We start from the raw sequence: 17,465 nt of genomic DNA, 5'->3' as shown, positions 1-17,465 counted from the left end.
GTGTTCGGCTGATGTTCCACCTGTCCTTTTGTGCAGGTGGAGGAGGGCAGCGCGGCGGCGGCGGTCCGTCTGCAGGCCGGAGATGAGATGGTGAGCGTGAACGCGGTTCCTCTCAGCGGCTCCCGTCAGCAGATCGTCTGCCTGGTGAAGAGCTCCCACAGGACCCTGAGCCTGGTGGTCCGGAGGTAAACCAAACCTGCCGTTTGTTTAAGATCAGCTAAAGTTCTTAAATATGTTTGAAACAACCTTTGTGTTCATTTACTTCCTGGTTTATGTTTGAGGAGAAACACTACCTCTCAGCCAGCCAGGGGTCAAAGGTCACAGCTGTAGTTCTCTGACAGTAGAAGAAGTCTGACAGGAGGAGGGTCTGAAGCTGGTGTTGGATCTTAGACCTCATGTTGGTGTTTTCCACCCGGAGGAGGCTGAGCTGAGGCCAGGGCGGAGGATAAACCTCACACATGGCCTCCGGCCTCTGGCTGCCTGTTCAACAAAAGCTCTTATTGTGAAGGCAGCAGCGTTAATTCAGAGCGCAGATAACGACTCGTAAATTAGACCGGGTCTCTGTCAGACCTGACCCGATGGGATAAACAGACTGTTCAGCTCAGTTTTTATGTCAGTAGGTTCAGAAAAAAAAGGTTTGCTGTCAAACTCCTGATTTAATTTTTAAAAACTGAAAGTGTTTATTACTGAAAACCGACTCCGCTTAGACGGAAGAATAGAGTTTTCATTACTTTTGTTTTTGGGCTGGATTCAACTGAATTATAAAACTAATCTGCAGATATGTTGGAAAGAGTAAGTTATTTTCATTTTGGGAGGAGGCCCAGAGGAAGACCCAGGACACGCTGGAGGGACTATGTTTCTCAGCTGGCCTGGGAACGCCTTGGGATTCCCCCGGAGGAGCTGGCCCAAGTGGCTGGGAAGAGGGAAGTCTGGGTCTCCCTGCTTAGGCTGCTGCCCCCGCGACCCGACCCCGGATAAGCGGAAGAGAATGGATGGATGGATGGATTTTCATTTTGTGTAAATTTTGGTGTTTATTGTAAAAATCTGCAGCCTGAAACTTTCCTAAAATGACCAAAAGGCTTGTTTCATACTGCCGTTTTACACATTTAGATCAGACATATATTATTATTTTTTTAAAAAGCTTTTCCTCTTTAAAACCTGAGCAGAGCAGCCGGTTCACCTGTTGCTTCTGTTCAGTTTTAAATCAGTTGTTGTTTCTCTGAGAGATTAACTTGTTGAACTGCTTCCTGAAAGCGTCTCCTGCCATGTGCCGCTGACGTCCTGTCCTGTCACAATTATACACACACCAGTAAATGCTAACGGGCTCTTAAATCTTGAATCCTATTACTGGTTGGAAAGCCACAGGCTTTGCAGAGTGGGTCGAGTCAACGCCAGGGAGAGGCGCTCTGCTGGAACGATTCGGCCGCCCGCTGACGAGGAGCCCGTCGATCTGAGGAGGGTCAGAGAGCAAACAGCAGCTCTGAGATAAGAGCAGACAGGTCCAAACTGGACCTGAGACAGGACTGAGTTCCTGTCAGGGTCCTGACAGCCCACAGGGCCCCCCCGTACGCAGCAGGAGTGGTACGGTCCGTGTTGCCTAGGTGAGTTGACTCTTCTGGGCCGTATCAGCAGAGCTCATTGTTTCCAGGGGCTGAGAGGGGCGCTCTGTTGGTCCTTCCTCTCTGCGGACATGCTGCACTTTTAGAAGACCGCCAGGTACTTCCTCGCTGCCTTTCTGACGGTTTGTGGCTCGGAGTCAGTCGTTTGGTTTCCCACAGGTGGGAATAATCGGGAGATGACAACAGGTTGTTCTTGTTTTTCCAAAAATCAGCGAAAATGTTTAGATGAAAACGAATCGGTTTAAATTTCCTGGAGATTTATTTCACTGAATTACATCAATTCAGTGAAACTGAAACAAGTTACAGTAAATCTGTGAAATGGACTCTTCAGTGTGTGTGTGTGTGTGTGTGTGTGTGTGTGTGTGAAACAGCTGATCTTTACCACAGCGTTAAAAAAGGATTTGTCAGCGGTTTATTTTTTGCTCCTTAAAAGAATTAAAGATTCTTTCATTTTCATTTTGTTCTTTCAAATAGTTTAGAAATTTTAATTTTCCTACATTTTACCTCTCTCTCTTTTTACAAACTGCAACTTATTTTATTTGTTTGACTCTTTCCTGTGTGGTAAAGTCCATTTTAACAAAATCAAACACCAGTTGGAATAAGAAACCAGCTTCTAGTGAAGAATTAAAGTGTTTTCAGGGATCAGCTTTGATTCCTTTGCTGTTATAAATAAGTTTGGTGTGTAAAATGTTGTTATATATACTTTATGTTGCCTCTGCTGGTGTTAGGGAAGTGAAAGTCTGGATTTATTTAATTATTTCCAGCTCTGTAGTTACGTGATGTTAGTCTAATTCTCCTGCGTGCTTCGGGAGGTCGTCACAGTTATGTTTGTTCTTCGTCCTTCCTACCCTCCATCCTCTGCCTTGTTTTTTGCGGTGCGTGCAGCGATAAGCCCAGCTGTGATGACGTTGGCACTTTGTTTTGTGTGTTTGAGTTTGGAGCTCAGCGGGGCGAGATCGGCCCCCTGGGCTGCAGCTGAAGTTGGTGAATCAGCAACATGTGGAATAAAAACTTCCTCCCGTTCAGGAAGGAAAGCCTGGTCAAACGGCAGAGATCTGAATGCTTTTACATCCTGTTACAGAGTTCAGAGGGAAAATATTTGTCATTTATGCGTTTAGGCAAAAACTTTGAGTGTAAAAGCAGAAAATAAGATGAATAAGGAAACGTTGAGAGACATGAATAAATGTCACTAAGATGTTTTATTGGCAGCAGATTTAAAACTGACCAAATCTTCACGTTTAAAGAACATCGGATGGTTGAAACGGACGTCAGGTTCATTTTGTTTTCAGCTCAATTAGTTTAAACTATAAGACATTTTATTTTTGCACAAAGTATGAAGAAGACATGGCTTTAATTTGATCAGAACGACAGGAGGAAGATTTGTCTTTTACTTCATGCTCTGTTCTTTTAAGTTTCAGGAACTTGGAAGTAAAACTTGTTGGATGTTTTTATTTATCGGAGATTTTGAGCTCCCATCAACAGATCGATGTCATCTTTAGTTTGTGTGTTGCTTATTTATCTGCTCAAATATCTACAAGTTAAAGTTTAAAAGCTAAAAACTTATGAAAAAGTCTGAAGGAAGAGGAATATCAGGTTTTTTTTTTTTAATAGATTCAGCTAAACAACATGGAGAACAAGTTTCTTAATGATGTTATTTGAGAACAGACTTTTGTTCAGAATAATTTCTTCTACATGTTGACTTTATGTCGAATATGTTATAAATGTAAATTTGATTACATGTTAGATTTTAGATTTAATGACTTGGATCAAGTTAAAAATAGATTTTTATTTCTGCTTGATAAACTTCAACCAGCTATGCTTACAAAGATTTATAAAAGGCAGCATGTTTGGAAAATGAAACATGCAGATATTGATCAGATTCACTAAACAGAAAAATGAATTTCTTGATGGATGAATAAATCTAAAAACAGCCCACATCATAGCTGCACTTTTACATCTAAATCTGTTCTAAAACTCTGGAGTTTAATTTAAATTTCACCAACATTAGTTTGCAAAATATGTTGAAGTTCATCTAATATTTTAAAAAGTACTTTTTTTTTTATCTCAACCTGATAAAACTTCCTTTTTCCTCACCGTATTTACCTCAGCTCTGCTCGCTCACAGCGCCCCCTGCAGGTTGGAGGTGCAACATTCAGCCTCTTCATGAACTAACATTTCTCACCAAAGTTAATTTTTTACTTTAAAAATATTTAAATATAGTTTTTTTCATTAAACAAGTGGTTCATCTGACCTGCCTCAACCCTCCAAACTCCCAGGATTTATATATTTATTTTTCTGTTGACGCTTGCAGCTCTGCTCCCTTCAGCGGAGGAGGCTGATGTTTCTCTGAAAACATTCCTGTCTGTGTTGTCTTTCCTGACAAGGACGCTGATGATCAACAGAAAACAGAAAAGTAGAGACGTGATGGAATGTGTGACGCAAACAGAAAGATAACGAGCTGATGTTCGGCTGCGCAGCGCCGCTGAATAAATAATTACATTTCCTTTTCAGCTACAAGGAAAAACTTTCCTCTGCAAATAAAATCTTTGTAGATCTTTCAAAATAAAATAAAGAACCTTCAGATTTTAACTCAAGTTTTCTAAACTCAGCGTGTAACATTTAGTTTAGTTGTTGCTGATGAATTTTCCCAGCAGCCTCAGCAACACTAGATTACAGCAAGGACGCCTCGCAGGACAAAAGCTCCTCCCCTCGCCTCCGATCCCCCCCTTTATAATCCCCCTACACACTCCAGGACAAGGTGGAGTGTGTGTGTGTGTGGTGGCGGAGCAGCGAGGAACAGGAGGGCACTTGTTTCTGTCAGTGTTTTTGAAGTGAAACCACTAACAGGTACCGTTTCTGTTAGTTGGTAAGTTTGTTTAAATCAGTCATTTCTGCTCTTTTTCCTAATAAATCTGTGTGGTTTCACAGAACGTTGCAGTTTTAATAATCAGTTATTTCTTTAAAATGATTAACCCGAAGGTGAAGTTAAGTTTTTACAGCTGGACCGGGTTGATTTGTCATCGTTTGTTTCTTCACTGACTGGTTCATCTGCATCAGAGACAGTTTAGTTTCACGCAGTGGCGGCTCCAGATATTTTTTTCTGCAGGTGCTGAGGGGGTGCTAAGCATTTTATTGAGGGTGCTAATGAAGGATTATTTGTTCTTACAGTTCTCAACACACACAGACGCAAGCACAAACATATATAATCATATATATATGGTATATAAATGAAGAACAGAATGAAATATCCATATGTATCTGTGATAGGCCGATATCTCTACCTAAACCTCTATCACAGAAATAAAGAAGCTTCCCACAACATGAACATGTAGCAGTGCACTGATCTCACCTAAGTAAAGCACCCAAATGTGATTCTGTGCCTCTCATTGGTTCGGACGACGGTCCGGCTCATATTTCCTGGAAGCAAGCGTTGCTTCTCCTCCCCTGCAGGGTATCTGTAGCAGACCAGCTGGATCCTCTGACAATAGACCCTCTGAGCTTTAGAAAAAGGCACATTTGCATTTTCATTGTGCAGCAGCTTGTTTGGAGGCAACGCAGCTCTCACTTTTATGTGTCGCATTAAACCCAGCGGGGAAAGGTTTAAGGAACAGTTTCTGATTTGATGCTGATGTGCACTTTGTGATGGATCCATGTTAGTGTTCAAAATGGGTTTTAATACTTAAATATGACGGAAGACCTTCTGAGGAAACGATAAACAAAATGACCAGAAAGCAATTAATTTAGTTTCATGCACATGATTCAAAAAAACTACTAAAAACAAACTTGAACTTCTAAACAGAGACACAATATTAAACAGACCAGATTTAATATATTTGAGTGTTTTAAACAGAAATTCTGGCTTCCCATTTCAAACTTTGTTCTAATTCTCCCATAATTCAATGCTTTCTGTTCCTTACAGAACAAAGATTTTAGGACTGTTTTGTTTTCTTGGAGGAATTCTGCAGAGAGAAGACGGCAGCGCCTCCTGAAACCTTGTTAGAAAGCCGTCTGGAAGGCGTCAAGCTGTCTTTGTTAGACGTGTCTTTAAGTGAAGGTCCAGCAGAGGGAAAATACCTCGCTGCATTCCTCTGATGGAGGAATGCTGCATCTTTGTGTTGCCTGGGAGGGTTAAAGCTGAAAGCAGGGCAGGTAAACCTTCACCTGGTCGAGTTATTTCACTTCTGTGACCCACCTGAACTTTGGCAGCTTGAATCAGAAGCTTTCAACAGCCTTTATTATTATTATTAATAAATGTTTGCTGAATAATAAGGAGACTGTGGTGGCTAATAACTGGCTAATCTCCATCCAGGCTTTTATTTTGAAAGACCTACACTGTAGAAAGAAAACGCAGTGAAATAAAGCAGAGCACTGTTTACCTACATGTTTTATAGAAACTTGACTCCATAATTTGGTCCAAAATAATGTGAGATTTTAGCCTTTAGATGTGTCTGAGTTATAAGAATCTAAACTTTAAATAAAATCTAATCTAATGGATGTTTAGATTTGTAGAAAATGGCTGCATTTTCAAGGCTTGGAAACCATCTTCAACTACAGTCTGACTAACGTCCAGCTGCCTTTTTTTGGAAACTCTAAGACCTGACATTAATTGAAGCTGTGTAGGAGCACCTTTCAGTCTCGACCTAATTCTGTTTTTATTCTGGAGATTTGTAGGTTTTCTATTCCTGAAACTAAACCTTGCTCTTATTCTACGATCTTCCTCTCCTCTCTCGTCATCAGCTCTTCCTCCTCTTGTCTTCTCTTCCTCCTTCCCTCGCTGCCATCAGGGTTAAAATGGTTGATGTTGTTTCGCCACAAACAATGCCGTCAGAAAACGAGGTTCACGTAGCGAGGAGCTTCCTCACCAAGATTTTACGAAGCTCCATGAGGTATTACTGAGTCGGCTGTTGTCCCCCACTTGTTTCCTTTTAGTGAGTTCTTGTGTTGTGCTAGTTGTTTAAATCACATGTTTCTGTTCTGCCGTTTACATATTTGTGATGCATTTTTAGTTTTTACAGATGAATTATTTATCTGCTGATTTTTAGTCTCATTTAAACCTTTTTCATAAAGCTGCAGTCAGTCACGTCTAATGCTCAGCTTCTTCCTGTTGTCCTTTTTTTAATGCATTATTTTTTATTTAGATGTCAAATCTGCTAAATGAATCCCTTCAATCTGTTAAACGTTTAATTCTTTTCCTTTTCCACATGCTTTCCAGGAAGAACCGCTTCCGGGGGTACGTTCACGTCTGGCGTGACAAATGAGCTCCTAAACATTTTAACTGACCTGATGTAACAGTGTTATTCATCAGATGTTATAATTCAGGGTAAAAGGTTTTGGTTATATATATTTACTGGTTTCACCTTCTTATGAGGGTAAACTATAGCAATGGGAGAAAAATAAACAAACCTGTTTTGTGGTAAATTAACATGTCTGTAAGGATCAACATGACTGCATTCATAACTTTAATATAATCTGTTTATCACTTCTAAATAAACCCAATTTACTCAGATGTATATTTAAAATCTTAAGATTGTGGTTATAGTATTTTCCTTTTGATAATAAGCCTAATTACTGAATAAATCTACTTGTGCAAAAACAAATGTGGTTCCTTATTAAAAATGTGGGTATTCATCATTTCACATAGTGACTAAAACCTTATTTCCTATATTTTTAATGATTGTAGACCTAAAATATTTAGTTTAATGGGTTGTTTTTTGGGAGTATTTATCAGCCAATCCTATATTTTTGCAGATTTTGTAAACCATAATTACTCCCAGTGATAAATACTGAAGCTGAGAGGATGAAGGAGAAAGTTTATCCTCTCATCATCCTTTAAAGGAAAGCTGTTGAACTATTTTCCTGTTGTTGCTCCTCCTCGCAGGAAACATGATCCCGGCGTGCGGCCTCATTCCTGGCACGCCTCCAAGCTGACAGACGAGGAGTCCCAGCCCGCCGGGCGTGAGGCCACCCCGGCACCACAGTGGCAGCCAAAACATGAAGCAAGGTGAGCCTTTCTTTCTACATGAACAGATTATGTGATTCTCAAAATAACACTTTTTGTGTCGACAGGCCCAAAGAGTCATCCACTGAAGGCGACCAGAGGACCCAGCAGACCAATCGGAGCCCGCTGAGCAGCATGGAGAGGTTTGAACGGCTCTCCCATCCCTTCCCTCCTGGTCATCTTTCCCCACCTAAATACATGGGCAGTCCTGAGCCGCTCTGTGGAGCAGCAGGAAAAAGAGATGCAGGGTTCAGCTGCTTCTCCAGCAGCTCCAGCCCTCCTGTTCACGACTCCAGCATGTCCGTTAGGAAGGGCACCAGCGCCGAAAACATTTTCTTTAAGGGCCTTCACGGTGAGGGACCTCAGCACCGGTACCTGCAGCCGACTCTTGGGAACGGAGGCTGGGAGGGGTCGCAGGTCGAGGAGCAGCCCGCATCTCGGGTTTCCATTGCTGGGAGACCCGGTGTTGGCCTGGTGTGGCAGGTACCAGAGAAGAAGAGGTCCCAGTCGCCTCCTCCTCCACCTCCTCCCCTCCGCAGTGACAGCTTTGCTGCCACCAAGGTGTTCCCTTACTCCGAAGGGCCTTCAGGTCCAGCAAAGAGTCAAGGCAGATCTCAAACCTGCCTCCGATTTCAGAGCTCCAACCAGTTGCACCCCAACAAACTCTTCTCCCTGTCCAGCAGTGACATTAGTCAGTCTCATTACTCCCAACCACCTGCTCATCAGAGGCAGTACAGCGACGAAAGTCCCTTCTACCTGCAGACCAGGACTGCTCCTCCCACAAAGACCCAAAGTGTTGGAAGCTACTATTGCAGCCTCCAAGATCTGCCCACCAACGCTTTCAGCCGCAAACAGGTGCGACACTCCACAGCATTCATGGCAGGCGGTGCTGCAAACCCCAGCCTGGAGAGTGGGGGGCCCAGCAGATACTACGGCCCGGCAGGTAAACACCCGGCCCAGACTGCCGAGCACAAGGCCCGGCAGAGCAAATCAGATGGTTGGAGAGGAGAGACAGAGAAAGCTCACTGGATGAACAGTGAAACCAGCTTCTCAAGCGTTAAGGCGAAGTACTCTGGACCTCAGTCCCAGATGCCTTACGGTGAAAATAAGGAGCGCCATGTCGGTAATGGTCTTCACTATGAAAACCAGAGCTATGAGGTTTCTGCTCAAAGCCACAGCCCAGAAGCTCCACTGAAGGGACACTCTAATGATATGAAAAAGTTCTATCCAGCGCATCAGAATAATGACCACAAGCTTAGTCTTTTAAGACCACAAGACCCCTGGGTGCCTCAGGAAGATCACCGAATATCTCCCCTGAAAACTCCCCTTCTCCACTCCTTGGCCCAGGAGAGCAGGAGTCTAACTGAGAGACAACCGGCAGCTTCTACGATGTCTGCGACGTCCACTCAGGAGGATACCACCACCACCGGCAGTGGGAAACTGAATCGGCGCAGTGACCGTTACGCCACCACCCTTCGTAAAGAGATCCAGCAGAAGAGAGCACAGCTGCAGAAGAGCCGCAGCGCTGCAACCCTGACTCATGAGGCAGAGGACGACGATGCAGACGAGTGGAGATCCACGGAGACGTCTGCTTCCTCAAACACCTACAAGGATCATTTAAAGGAAGCACAGGCAAGGGTCCTCCAGGCCACCTCCTTCCAGAGACGAGACCTCGAGCCCCTGGGACCAGAGGGATCGGTCCTCAAAGCAGCCAGTGGACGCATTCGAGGTCGCAGGCACTTCCATCCAGCCAAGAGGACACATTCCGTCTCAGAGCCTGATAAAATGGACAAAGTAGGAGTGGAAGGAGAACCCCAAACCAGCTCGGATCCAGAGAGGAAGTTCTCTGAGACCAAACCAGCGTTCTCCAGGCCGGTGCTGAGGTCGAGTCCTAGTCCAAAACTTGATGAGACGAACAAACCAAAAGAGATGTTTCCCTCCAGAGATCCTGAGGAGACTCAGCAAACCACAGACCCCAACCAGCTGAGTCCTGGACACAAACAGGTCCTCCTGGAGCAGCAGAGGCTGGGTACCTTCGCTGAGTACCAGGCCACCTGGAGCAAGAAGAAGAAGTCATCAGACTCCAAAACCCAGGGGAGATATCACTCAGCGGAGAACATCCTTGATGCAAGCGAAGAGGAGACGGCCGCCTGCGTCCATGAGAGGTCCAGATCTTCCCCCTCTGCAGACTTTTACTCTCAGGTGACCTGGATCCTGTTTTTACAACGATTCATGAACAAGTAATGAAGCATCACCAACCAGTTCATGCTTTTTTATTCTGATACGTTTTTCTTGCAGAATATTCCCTCTCAGTGGAGAGATCCTGAAGATCAGCAGAACAGTTTCTCCACCAGGTGAGCTTCACATTTCTTTGTTTCATAACATCATCAAAGGAAAAAAGTTCTTGTTGAAAGGAAAGAATCTCTCTGATGTTCCTAACTTTTATTTTTCAAGAACTTTCTGCTCTAAGAATGAATAAAAATCAGAATTTTCACGTGAACTTGGAAGGTAATTGCTGTGTGAGAAAATTCAGTGTAAGGAGAGCAGAAATAAGTTTCTCCTGATTTTCTGTGCTGCTAAAATTGGAGAGAACAGGATCTGCAGGGTGGATAAAACTCCACCCAGGTTCACAAAAGCATCCGTGTGGAGAGTGTATCAGTGTAACCCTGAGCTGCTGTGGATACAGGACTCTTATGATCAGCGTCTTTGCTAAATATTGAAATGAATCTGTATCATTTTCTCTTTTGTTGAGACGCTGGGAAACCTTTCAGAGTTCAGCCTCGTTTTTCAGGATGCTTCACAGCAGCAGGTGTTGGGTTCAGCTGAAATTCCTTCTGCCTGATGTTACACCTCAGTTTTAGTCAGAGAGGATTTTCTGCAAACATTAGGAGTGACTTCCAAACTAAAACTGTCATCTTTAAAGGTTTTTCTTTCCCAGTGACCCAGTGAACTTGTCCCAATATCATGAACTAAAAAATGTCTCAGTATTTTAGCTTCTATCTGTTTTAAGGACATTTAAAGATGATATTTTGCTCTTAAGTTAACTGGAATTTAAATGTTGATTTGCTCCTGAAATCTGAGGCCCAGATTTACCGACGGGTTGTGAACTTTTTACCGGTTTAAAGTAGGACTTTACAGATTTGTCTAATTCTCAAATCCCTCACAAAGGGAGACATGTGCTTCAAACTTTGCTGCCAGCTAAACGTCTCTTTGTTCTGCTGTAGTTTGACCACATTTAAACCTTTATTTATTAATGTAAATTACTGTCTGGGCAAAAAGCCTTCGATTCTCATGGAGCGCTGCTGTTTGCAACGTCCTGTTGGTGTGAAAGATTTACTGAAAGCTTGTGGTAAACGTGTCTCAGTCAAAAGTCTAATTTACAAACTGAGCCAGTGAACACATTATTTTACTTAATTTCAATCAGCAGATTAAAATTCTTCTGTGGTCTAAGCAGCTCTAAAGAAAAACATTTAATTAGCAAGTGTTTTTCAGCAAGTTCTGAAAAAAAACATCCTGTCTGACTCATGGCTTGTTGTTCCTTTTCTCTTTTCAACCAATTTAAAACATAAGTATTTGAGTTAAATCCCAGTTTTATTTGTCGTACTGGAAGTTTCTAATATTACAGACGAAATAACTCCGACACACTTCTTCTTCTGCAACAAACCTAAACAAAAACTGTTGTTTAGTGTCTGAAATGATGGTCCTTTGGTCATCACTTTGTTGGTATTTTTCACTGAAAAGTTTGTTTTGTGTCGATACAACTCTGGTTCATCCCTTGAGTTTAGGAGCCGTTTTATGTCCGAATGATTCATGGATGAGAGGTAAAAATGAAAAACGTTCCTCTGAAACTGAGTTAAAAAGCAGCCAAAGTCTGCAGAAACGGAGATCTGCTGATCGAGTCCTCTTTAAAGATTATAAGAACATCGAGCTGCTTGGAAGGAAAACTTTTTTTTTTAATGAAGGATGACTCAAGACTTCTGCACAGTCCTGTAAATCCAGAAAATATTTAAACGTTTTGAAAAGGACAAATTTTAATTATCTGCATCAGTTTGAAATTCTCTCTTCTTTACAAGATAATAAAAACGCACATGCATTAAATGGATCTCTGATAATTGCTTTAGTTTGTACATGCAGAAGGTTTTCTGTTAGAGGATGTAGAAGATTGTGAGTCCTTCAGGTACTGATGAGCTGTATTTGGATCTGCAGAGAAAAGGCAGGGAGCAGGTCGTCTGACCACAGCCCACAGTCGGGCATGTCAGTCCCCAGGAACGAGGGGGTTGTCCCAGGCCTCCCTGACCACAGGACCAAACCCGACCCGGCCGGTCCGACCCACGCCACACTCTCCGCTGGTCGTCGCAGCGCCAGCCCCAACCCTGACTCCCAGCAGCCACAAACCCAGAGCCTGCTGCCACCACCCAGGCCCCATTTAGGTCCAGAAACCACATCCTCCTCCCAAGAATTCCTCACAGGCGCCCAGTTGGACCCGGCAGCACTCCAGCCTCTGTCCAGCTCTGGTTCTGACAGTCAGAACCATGCAGCTGCTGGCCCCGCCCCGCCCAGTTCTCCCAGCCTCAACGCAGAGTCTGGACCCGACCCTGAGGAGGAGAAGGAGCAACCAGAACCACCTTCTGCTTCCTCCTCGTCCTCCCTGACAGCCGGTGGAGCTCGGTCTCCCTCGCCGCTGTTCGTGCCCCTCAGGCTGACCGACAGGCCGCCGGCGGTGTCCCTGCAGGATGACTCACAGCGCAGGTAAGCAGCTTACCTGGGGATCTTCAGATCTCCTCACCGCCCGGTGTTACGTAAAGCTTCTGTTCAGCAGAAGATACTTTCAGCTTTCTGTAAACAGCTTCAGCAGAACACAAACAGGAGACAAAAACTTTACAGTTTTTAGCTGAAACTGCACATTTTAAAGACATAAATGAAGAAAAGTATCAGTTGTTGAGTCACTGAACCAGAAGGGTCTTAAAATGTAAAATATGAAGACAGAGTTTAGTTTAAATTTCCTCTGCAGCCTGAAACAAATTGAACAGAAGGCTGTAATTATGTTAAAACCACATGTGACCTTATATTTCCATAGAGGTTTAAAAGTACAAATCCCTCTCTAATTTAAACGGGTCTAACTTTTTTAAAGCAGCTTTTAACCTTTGTTTGGGCAGAAGTTATCAAGCTTCAGCTTCAGTTTTAGTAAACGTGAAATGTTTAAAGTAACACAGGGACATTTGAAGTACTTCATGGCATTAAAATGTCTGAATTTTCTTGTACTAACAGTTTTAACAGTTAGGAAAAACATTGTGGAAAGAGTTTTAAGAATCTTCTTTTACTTATGACAATAAAAATTAATTTTGTTTTTAACGTAAACTAAACCAAAATGCTAAAACAGTGTATAGAAAAGTCTGATTAATGAGCTCGTTAACCATTTTTACCAGCAATGACTTTAAGTAATTAAAGTTTTTATTTTCTGTATGTTCTTATTTCTCTCACATTATTCTCAAAGCATATTTCTGTCCTGTCGTGACCTTTGACCTTTAACCTGCTAACTGAGGCCTGTAGAATCTAAGATGGCGCTCATTTCCCTGAGCACTGCACGGTCTGACCTTCGGGGTGAATTTGCTGTACGCTCCTGGTTTGATTGGCAGTGAATAATCTGTGTTTCTGTAGAACGATGGACTCCAGATAGTTTGGTAATGACCTTTGACCTTTGATCCTGATCCAGGTCAGAAGAAGAACCTCCGGTCCCGGCAGTGATGGATGTGAGGAGTCCAGTGAAGAAGGTTCCCATCAGGATCGTTGACAGCTCAGATAGACAGGGACAAGTCGGCCTGCATCAGAGCAGCGAGACCTGCAGCCACGTCTCGGCTCTGAGGACCACAGAGGACCCAGCTTCACCCCGGATCTTCACCTCCCCCCAGGAACCAGACCAGGAACCGGACCAGGAACTGGAGCAGGAACCGGAGCAGGAACCAGAGCTGAGTCAGGAGTCCTGGTCCGCTGGTGACCTGCACCTCGAGGACGAGGCCAAGAGAGAAGAGCTGGCCCGGGACATCATGGGTAAAGACAAGTCTCTGGTGGACATCCTGAACCAAAGCGGAAGGAGGACCACCATGGACCTGATGGAGGGGCTCTTCCCCCCGGAGGAGAAGATCCTGGAGGGGGCCCAGCAGAGGAGGAGGGCGTCTGCAGGGTCCAGACTGCCCACCTCAAACAGGTGGGACCTTTTAGCAGAGAAACAAAGGCTTGCTGCTTATCAGAACTTTATATTTTTACTTTTTGCAACATAATTTCCACAGAAACAGCAAACAGTTAGTCTCCTGAGTTCTTCTTGAACTGAGGAAGCACTAACTGAGTTTATCAAAAAGCTGCAGAATGATTTATTTAGTTTGAAAACTTCTGACAGCCAGCTACATTTTTATATAAAAACCTCCTTAAACCAGAGCTGTGTGTGAAGTTCTTATGAAAACGTTATTTTTGAATCATTTTACCTTCCTGTATTCTCAGGAAATGTCAGATATTTCTAATGTCCAGTTTTAGCTCTTATTATAAAAACCAAAATTTAAAAGTAATTTACTGATAAAATTAAAAAAAAACAAAATAAAATACCAATGATCAGATTGAACCAGGGTGTAGTCTGCCCTCTGGTGGACAAAAGTTACAATTACACCTTTTCCAGTTTTAATGAGCTTTTCTAATCACTTTTATTTTTTACAACAAATATTTTATTCTCTGGTTTCAGTTGGCAACTTTTAAATAGTATTTATTGACATTTTTTATAAACATCTTTTGAGTTAATTTTAAATATCCCTCCTTTTGTTTTTATTACTTCAATAGATCTAAATTTTATTTTGTTTTGTGAGAAGGAGATCATGTACTAAAAGTTGTTTTTAGGTAAGAAGTGTCTTTACCAGTTCTACCAGTTTATAACTCATATTAACTTTATGTGTGTGTGTGTGTCAGGAGGGAGGAAGAGGATCTGTCTTCATCAGCCGCAGCCTCACTGGTCCCCAGCTCCTCTTATTACAACACATCTGCTCCCAAAGCCGAGCTCCTCATCAAGATGAAGGACATGCAGGAGCAGCTGGAGGAGCAGGACTCGGAGGACGAGCTGGATGTGGACCTGGCCAGTAAAAAGGTAGAACCTGTTCTTTTTCCGCTGCACATGATGCTCTGCAGAACACTGGCTGAGAACTCTGAGAACTTGGATTTATTGTAAAAAAAGATCTGGTCTTCGTTGTCCTCTTCAGCAAGAGTTGATCTCCAGCCTGGCGAGGAAGCTGGAGGTGCTGCGGGAGGCGCGGCAGAGCCTGCAGGAGGACGTGGAGGACAACGAGGCTCTGGGTCGGGAGGTGGAGACCACCGTGCAGCGGCTCTGCCAGCCCAACCAGCTCGACAAGTTCCGCATGTTTGTGGGTGACCTGGATAAGGTGGTGAGCCTGCTGCTGTCGCTGTCGGGACGACTCGCCCGGGTGGAGAACGCCCTCAACAGCCTGGAGGACGACGCTCCGCCAGAGGAGAAGGTAACTGATCACGTGAGGTGACCACAAGCCATGTTTTATGACAAAACGCTAAAGAAAATGTGTGGTTTCTAAAGTTACATCAGCTTGTTCAAACGGGAAACAGAACGATTGAAACTCGACGGTGAATTTATTGGAGGGATTGTTAGAAAGGTCTCCTAAAGTCTAAATCTGCTTTCAGAGGAAACTGTCGGTTTACAGACAGGATGTGTGATTTGATGTAAGGATGAAGAGCCAGCTGAAGAAACTGGTTCACTGATGAAATGATTTATTCCTCACTGCTGAGTAATCACTTCTCCGTCCTCCGTCAGCGAACCCTGACGGAGAAGCGTAAGCTGCTGATGAGGCAGCACGACGACGCCAAGGAGCTGAAGGAGAACCTGGACCGCCGCGAGCGTCTGGTGTCCAGCATCATGGAGGAGCACCTGGAGGCAGAGAGCCTGGACGACTACAGGCACTTTGTGAAAATGAAGTCGGCGCTCATCATCGAGCAGCGAAAGCTGGAAGACAAGATGAAGCTGGGCGAGGAGCAGCTGAAGTGCCTGATGGAGAGCCTGCCGCTGGGATCGAGAACCTGATGGAGAGTCCTTGTTGAGTTTGTCTTAGTTTAGAGCTCAGATCAAGCTGCTGTTTGTCAAAAATTATTGCAACTCTTAGAAGTTTTTACCAAAAACATACAAGATGTTGAGGAGAAATCAGATTCAAACCAGATTTCTTCTTCAAGTTTTAAGACGACTGTTTGTGACGTTTGAAGAGCAAAACTGGGAGAGTGAAGATGCAGAAAGCAATTTTTCTCTGCCTGGAGGACTTATTTATTCAAACATCTGCAGTTTATGGAGTAATTTAACTCAGAGTTTCTCTTTTATTCTGCAGAGTAGAAAAATCTGGAAGCTGTAAAAGATCCAGGATATTTTTAATGTGTCAGACAGAAAAATCATACATAAAAAACATGTTTTTACTCTTTTTTTTGTTGAATTGTTCTTAATTTAAAGCAACAATAGACCCAGTTGATCCTGTTGTTCTGGGTTTAAATCAACACGACGGAAACATGAAGCCGGCTGAAAAACAAACGAATCATTTCATGTTCCTGACTTTCTTCTCTGCTTCTTCCACTTTTTATTGTTTCTGTTGATCTCTGGCTGGATGTGTTTAATTATCACCAGGTGATTTTATTATATATTTGTAGTAATTTATTGTAGCCTTTTTAAAGACGTGTAAATTTGTTCTTCTCTTCAAGCCGGTGATGAAACTTTAAATCAGGTTTAGTTTTAAGTGTTTTGTTCAGAAACGTTTGTGCAAACGGAAGAGAAATAATTAAATTTAGAAGTGAAACCTGTTCCTGTTAGGGTTAACTGGACGCGAGCTGCTTGTTTTCTGCTCGTTTTATTTATTTTTTACTTCATTTAAGCTGCTTTTATCTGAAGCTGGTTGAAGCGTTGGCACTTTAGCCTTCTTGTTTTGCTCGACGCAGATGTGCCTCCTGTAGCTGCCATCTCTGCTTTCTCAACATTTTAAAGGCATTAAAGTGAAAACACCAAACGCTGCAGACGAGTTTCCTCGTTTTTTGTGAAAGAAGAATCACGGCTTGTGTCACAAAATCAAATCAGATGTGATTTTATTTAATTTTTTTTAACTCATTTCAATCAAAACAAACATCTTTATCCAAGCTGCAGTTTTGACGTTTCTGTTGATAAATGAGCAAAAATACAAGATATTTGCAGCAATCTTCTCATTTTTGACTAATTGTGTCTTTTTCATGATTTAAAACCTGATAATTGTTTCCACAGATCACTCACTTTAAGGTTTTAAAGTTGTTAAAGTTCACGTGACGTTTCGAAGGCTTCAGTTTCTGATTCTCTTTGGTTGATCCTACAAACCGGACCAGAACGAACCCAAACCACAGGAAGCCGTCCTCGGACACGGAGTCTGGTTTCCATCTCTTTACCTGCTGATAAATAATACTTCAAGTCCAACATCAGCAGGTTTAACCTCTCATTCTTCCTCCTGATGTTTTCATTCAGGGAACTTTTAAAAATCCCTTCAGAAACTGAAGGATGGACCTGATCGTCTCAGGGTGGAAAATCCTGACCATAAAAAGTCATTTTTAATTAAAATGTTGTGTTTTTGCTCCTCCTAAGATCATCTTTAGGTTTGACCTTTGAAACAGATAAATATAGTTACTGTTTGAACCGTTTGGTTTGTTTTCAGCGAAGCAGGAAGAAAAAACTAGAATCTAAAACCAAACAGGTTCTTCCTGTTAATTTAAATATTAAACGTTTCTCACTTCTGTTTCTGCCCTGATGTATTTTACAGACATTTATGTCCCAGAGAAGAGAATAA

General features: G+C 42.9%; 1 protein-coding gene across 4 annotated transcripts in view; it reads left to right on the top strand.

The window, feature by feature from the left end:
• Nucleotides 1-16,669, top strand: part of LOC108246837 (protein Shroom2) — a 21,041-nt gene extending 4,372 nt beyond the window's left edge. Inside the window, exons 1-10 of one of the 4 annotated variants that reach the window (XM_017434569.3) lie at nt 4,829-6,505; nt 6,832-6,849; nt 7,498-7,620; nt 7,686-9,819; nt 9,916-9,971; nt 11,824-12,366; nt 13,331-13,822; nt 14,569-14,743; nt 14,856-15,128; nt 15,437-16,669. In XM_017434569.3, coding sequence (XP_017290058.1) covers nt 6,411-6,505; nt 6,832-6,849; nt 7,498-7,620; nt 7,686-9,819; nt 9,916-9,971; nt 11,824-12,366; nt 13,331-13,822; nt 14,569-14,743; nt 14,856-15,128; nt 15,437-15,703 — 4,176 coding nt within the window. In that variant the 5' untranslated portion in view covers nt 4,829-6,410 and the 3' untranslated portion in view covers nt 15,704-16,669. Of the gene's footprint in view, nt 1-36; nt 186-1,637; nt 1,779-4,828; nt 6,506-6,831; nt 6,850-7,497; nt 7,621-7,685; nt 9,820-9,915; nt 9,972-11,823; nt 12,367-13,330; nt 13,823-14,568; nt 14,744-14,855; nt 15,129-15,436 lie in introns of those variants that run through there. The other 3 variants (XM_025010175.2, XM_017434571.2, XM_037973968.1) reach the window with 3 other exon arrangements.
• The last annotated feature ends 796 nt before the right edge of the window (nt 16,670-17,465 follow it).

The sequence above is a fragment of the Kryptolebias marmoratus genome, linkage group LG23 (assembly GCF_001649575.2).
Source record: "Kryptolebias marmoratus isolate JLee-2015 linkage group LG23, ASM164957v2, whole genome shotgun sequence".
Lineage (NCBI taxonomy): Eukaryota > Metazoa > Chordata > Actinopteri > Cyprinodontiformes > Rivulidae > Kryptolebias > Kryptolebias marmoratus.
The sequence above is the reverse complement of the archived record's forward strand: the minus strand, read 5'-3'. Positions and strand labels throughout refer to the sequence as shown.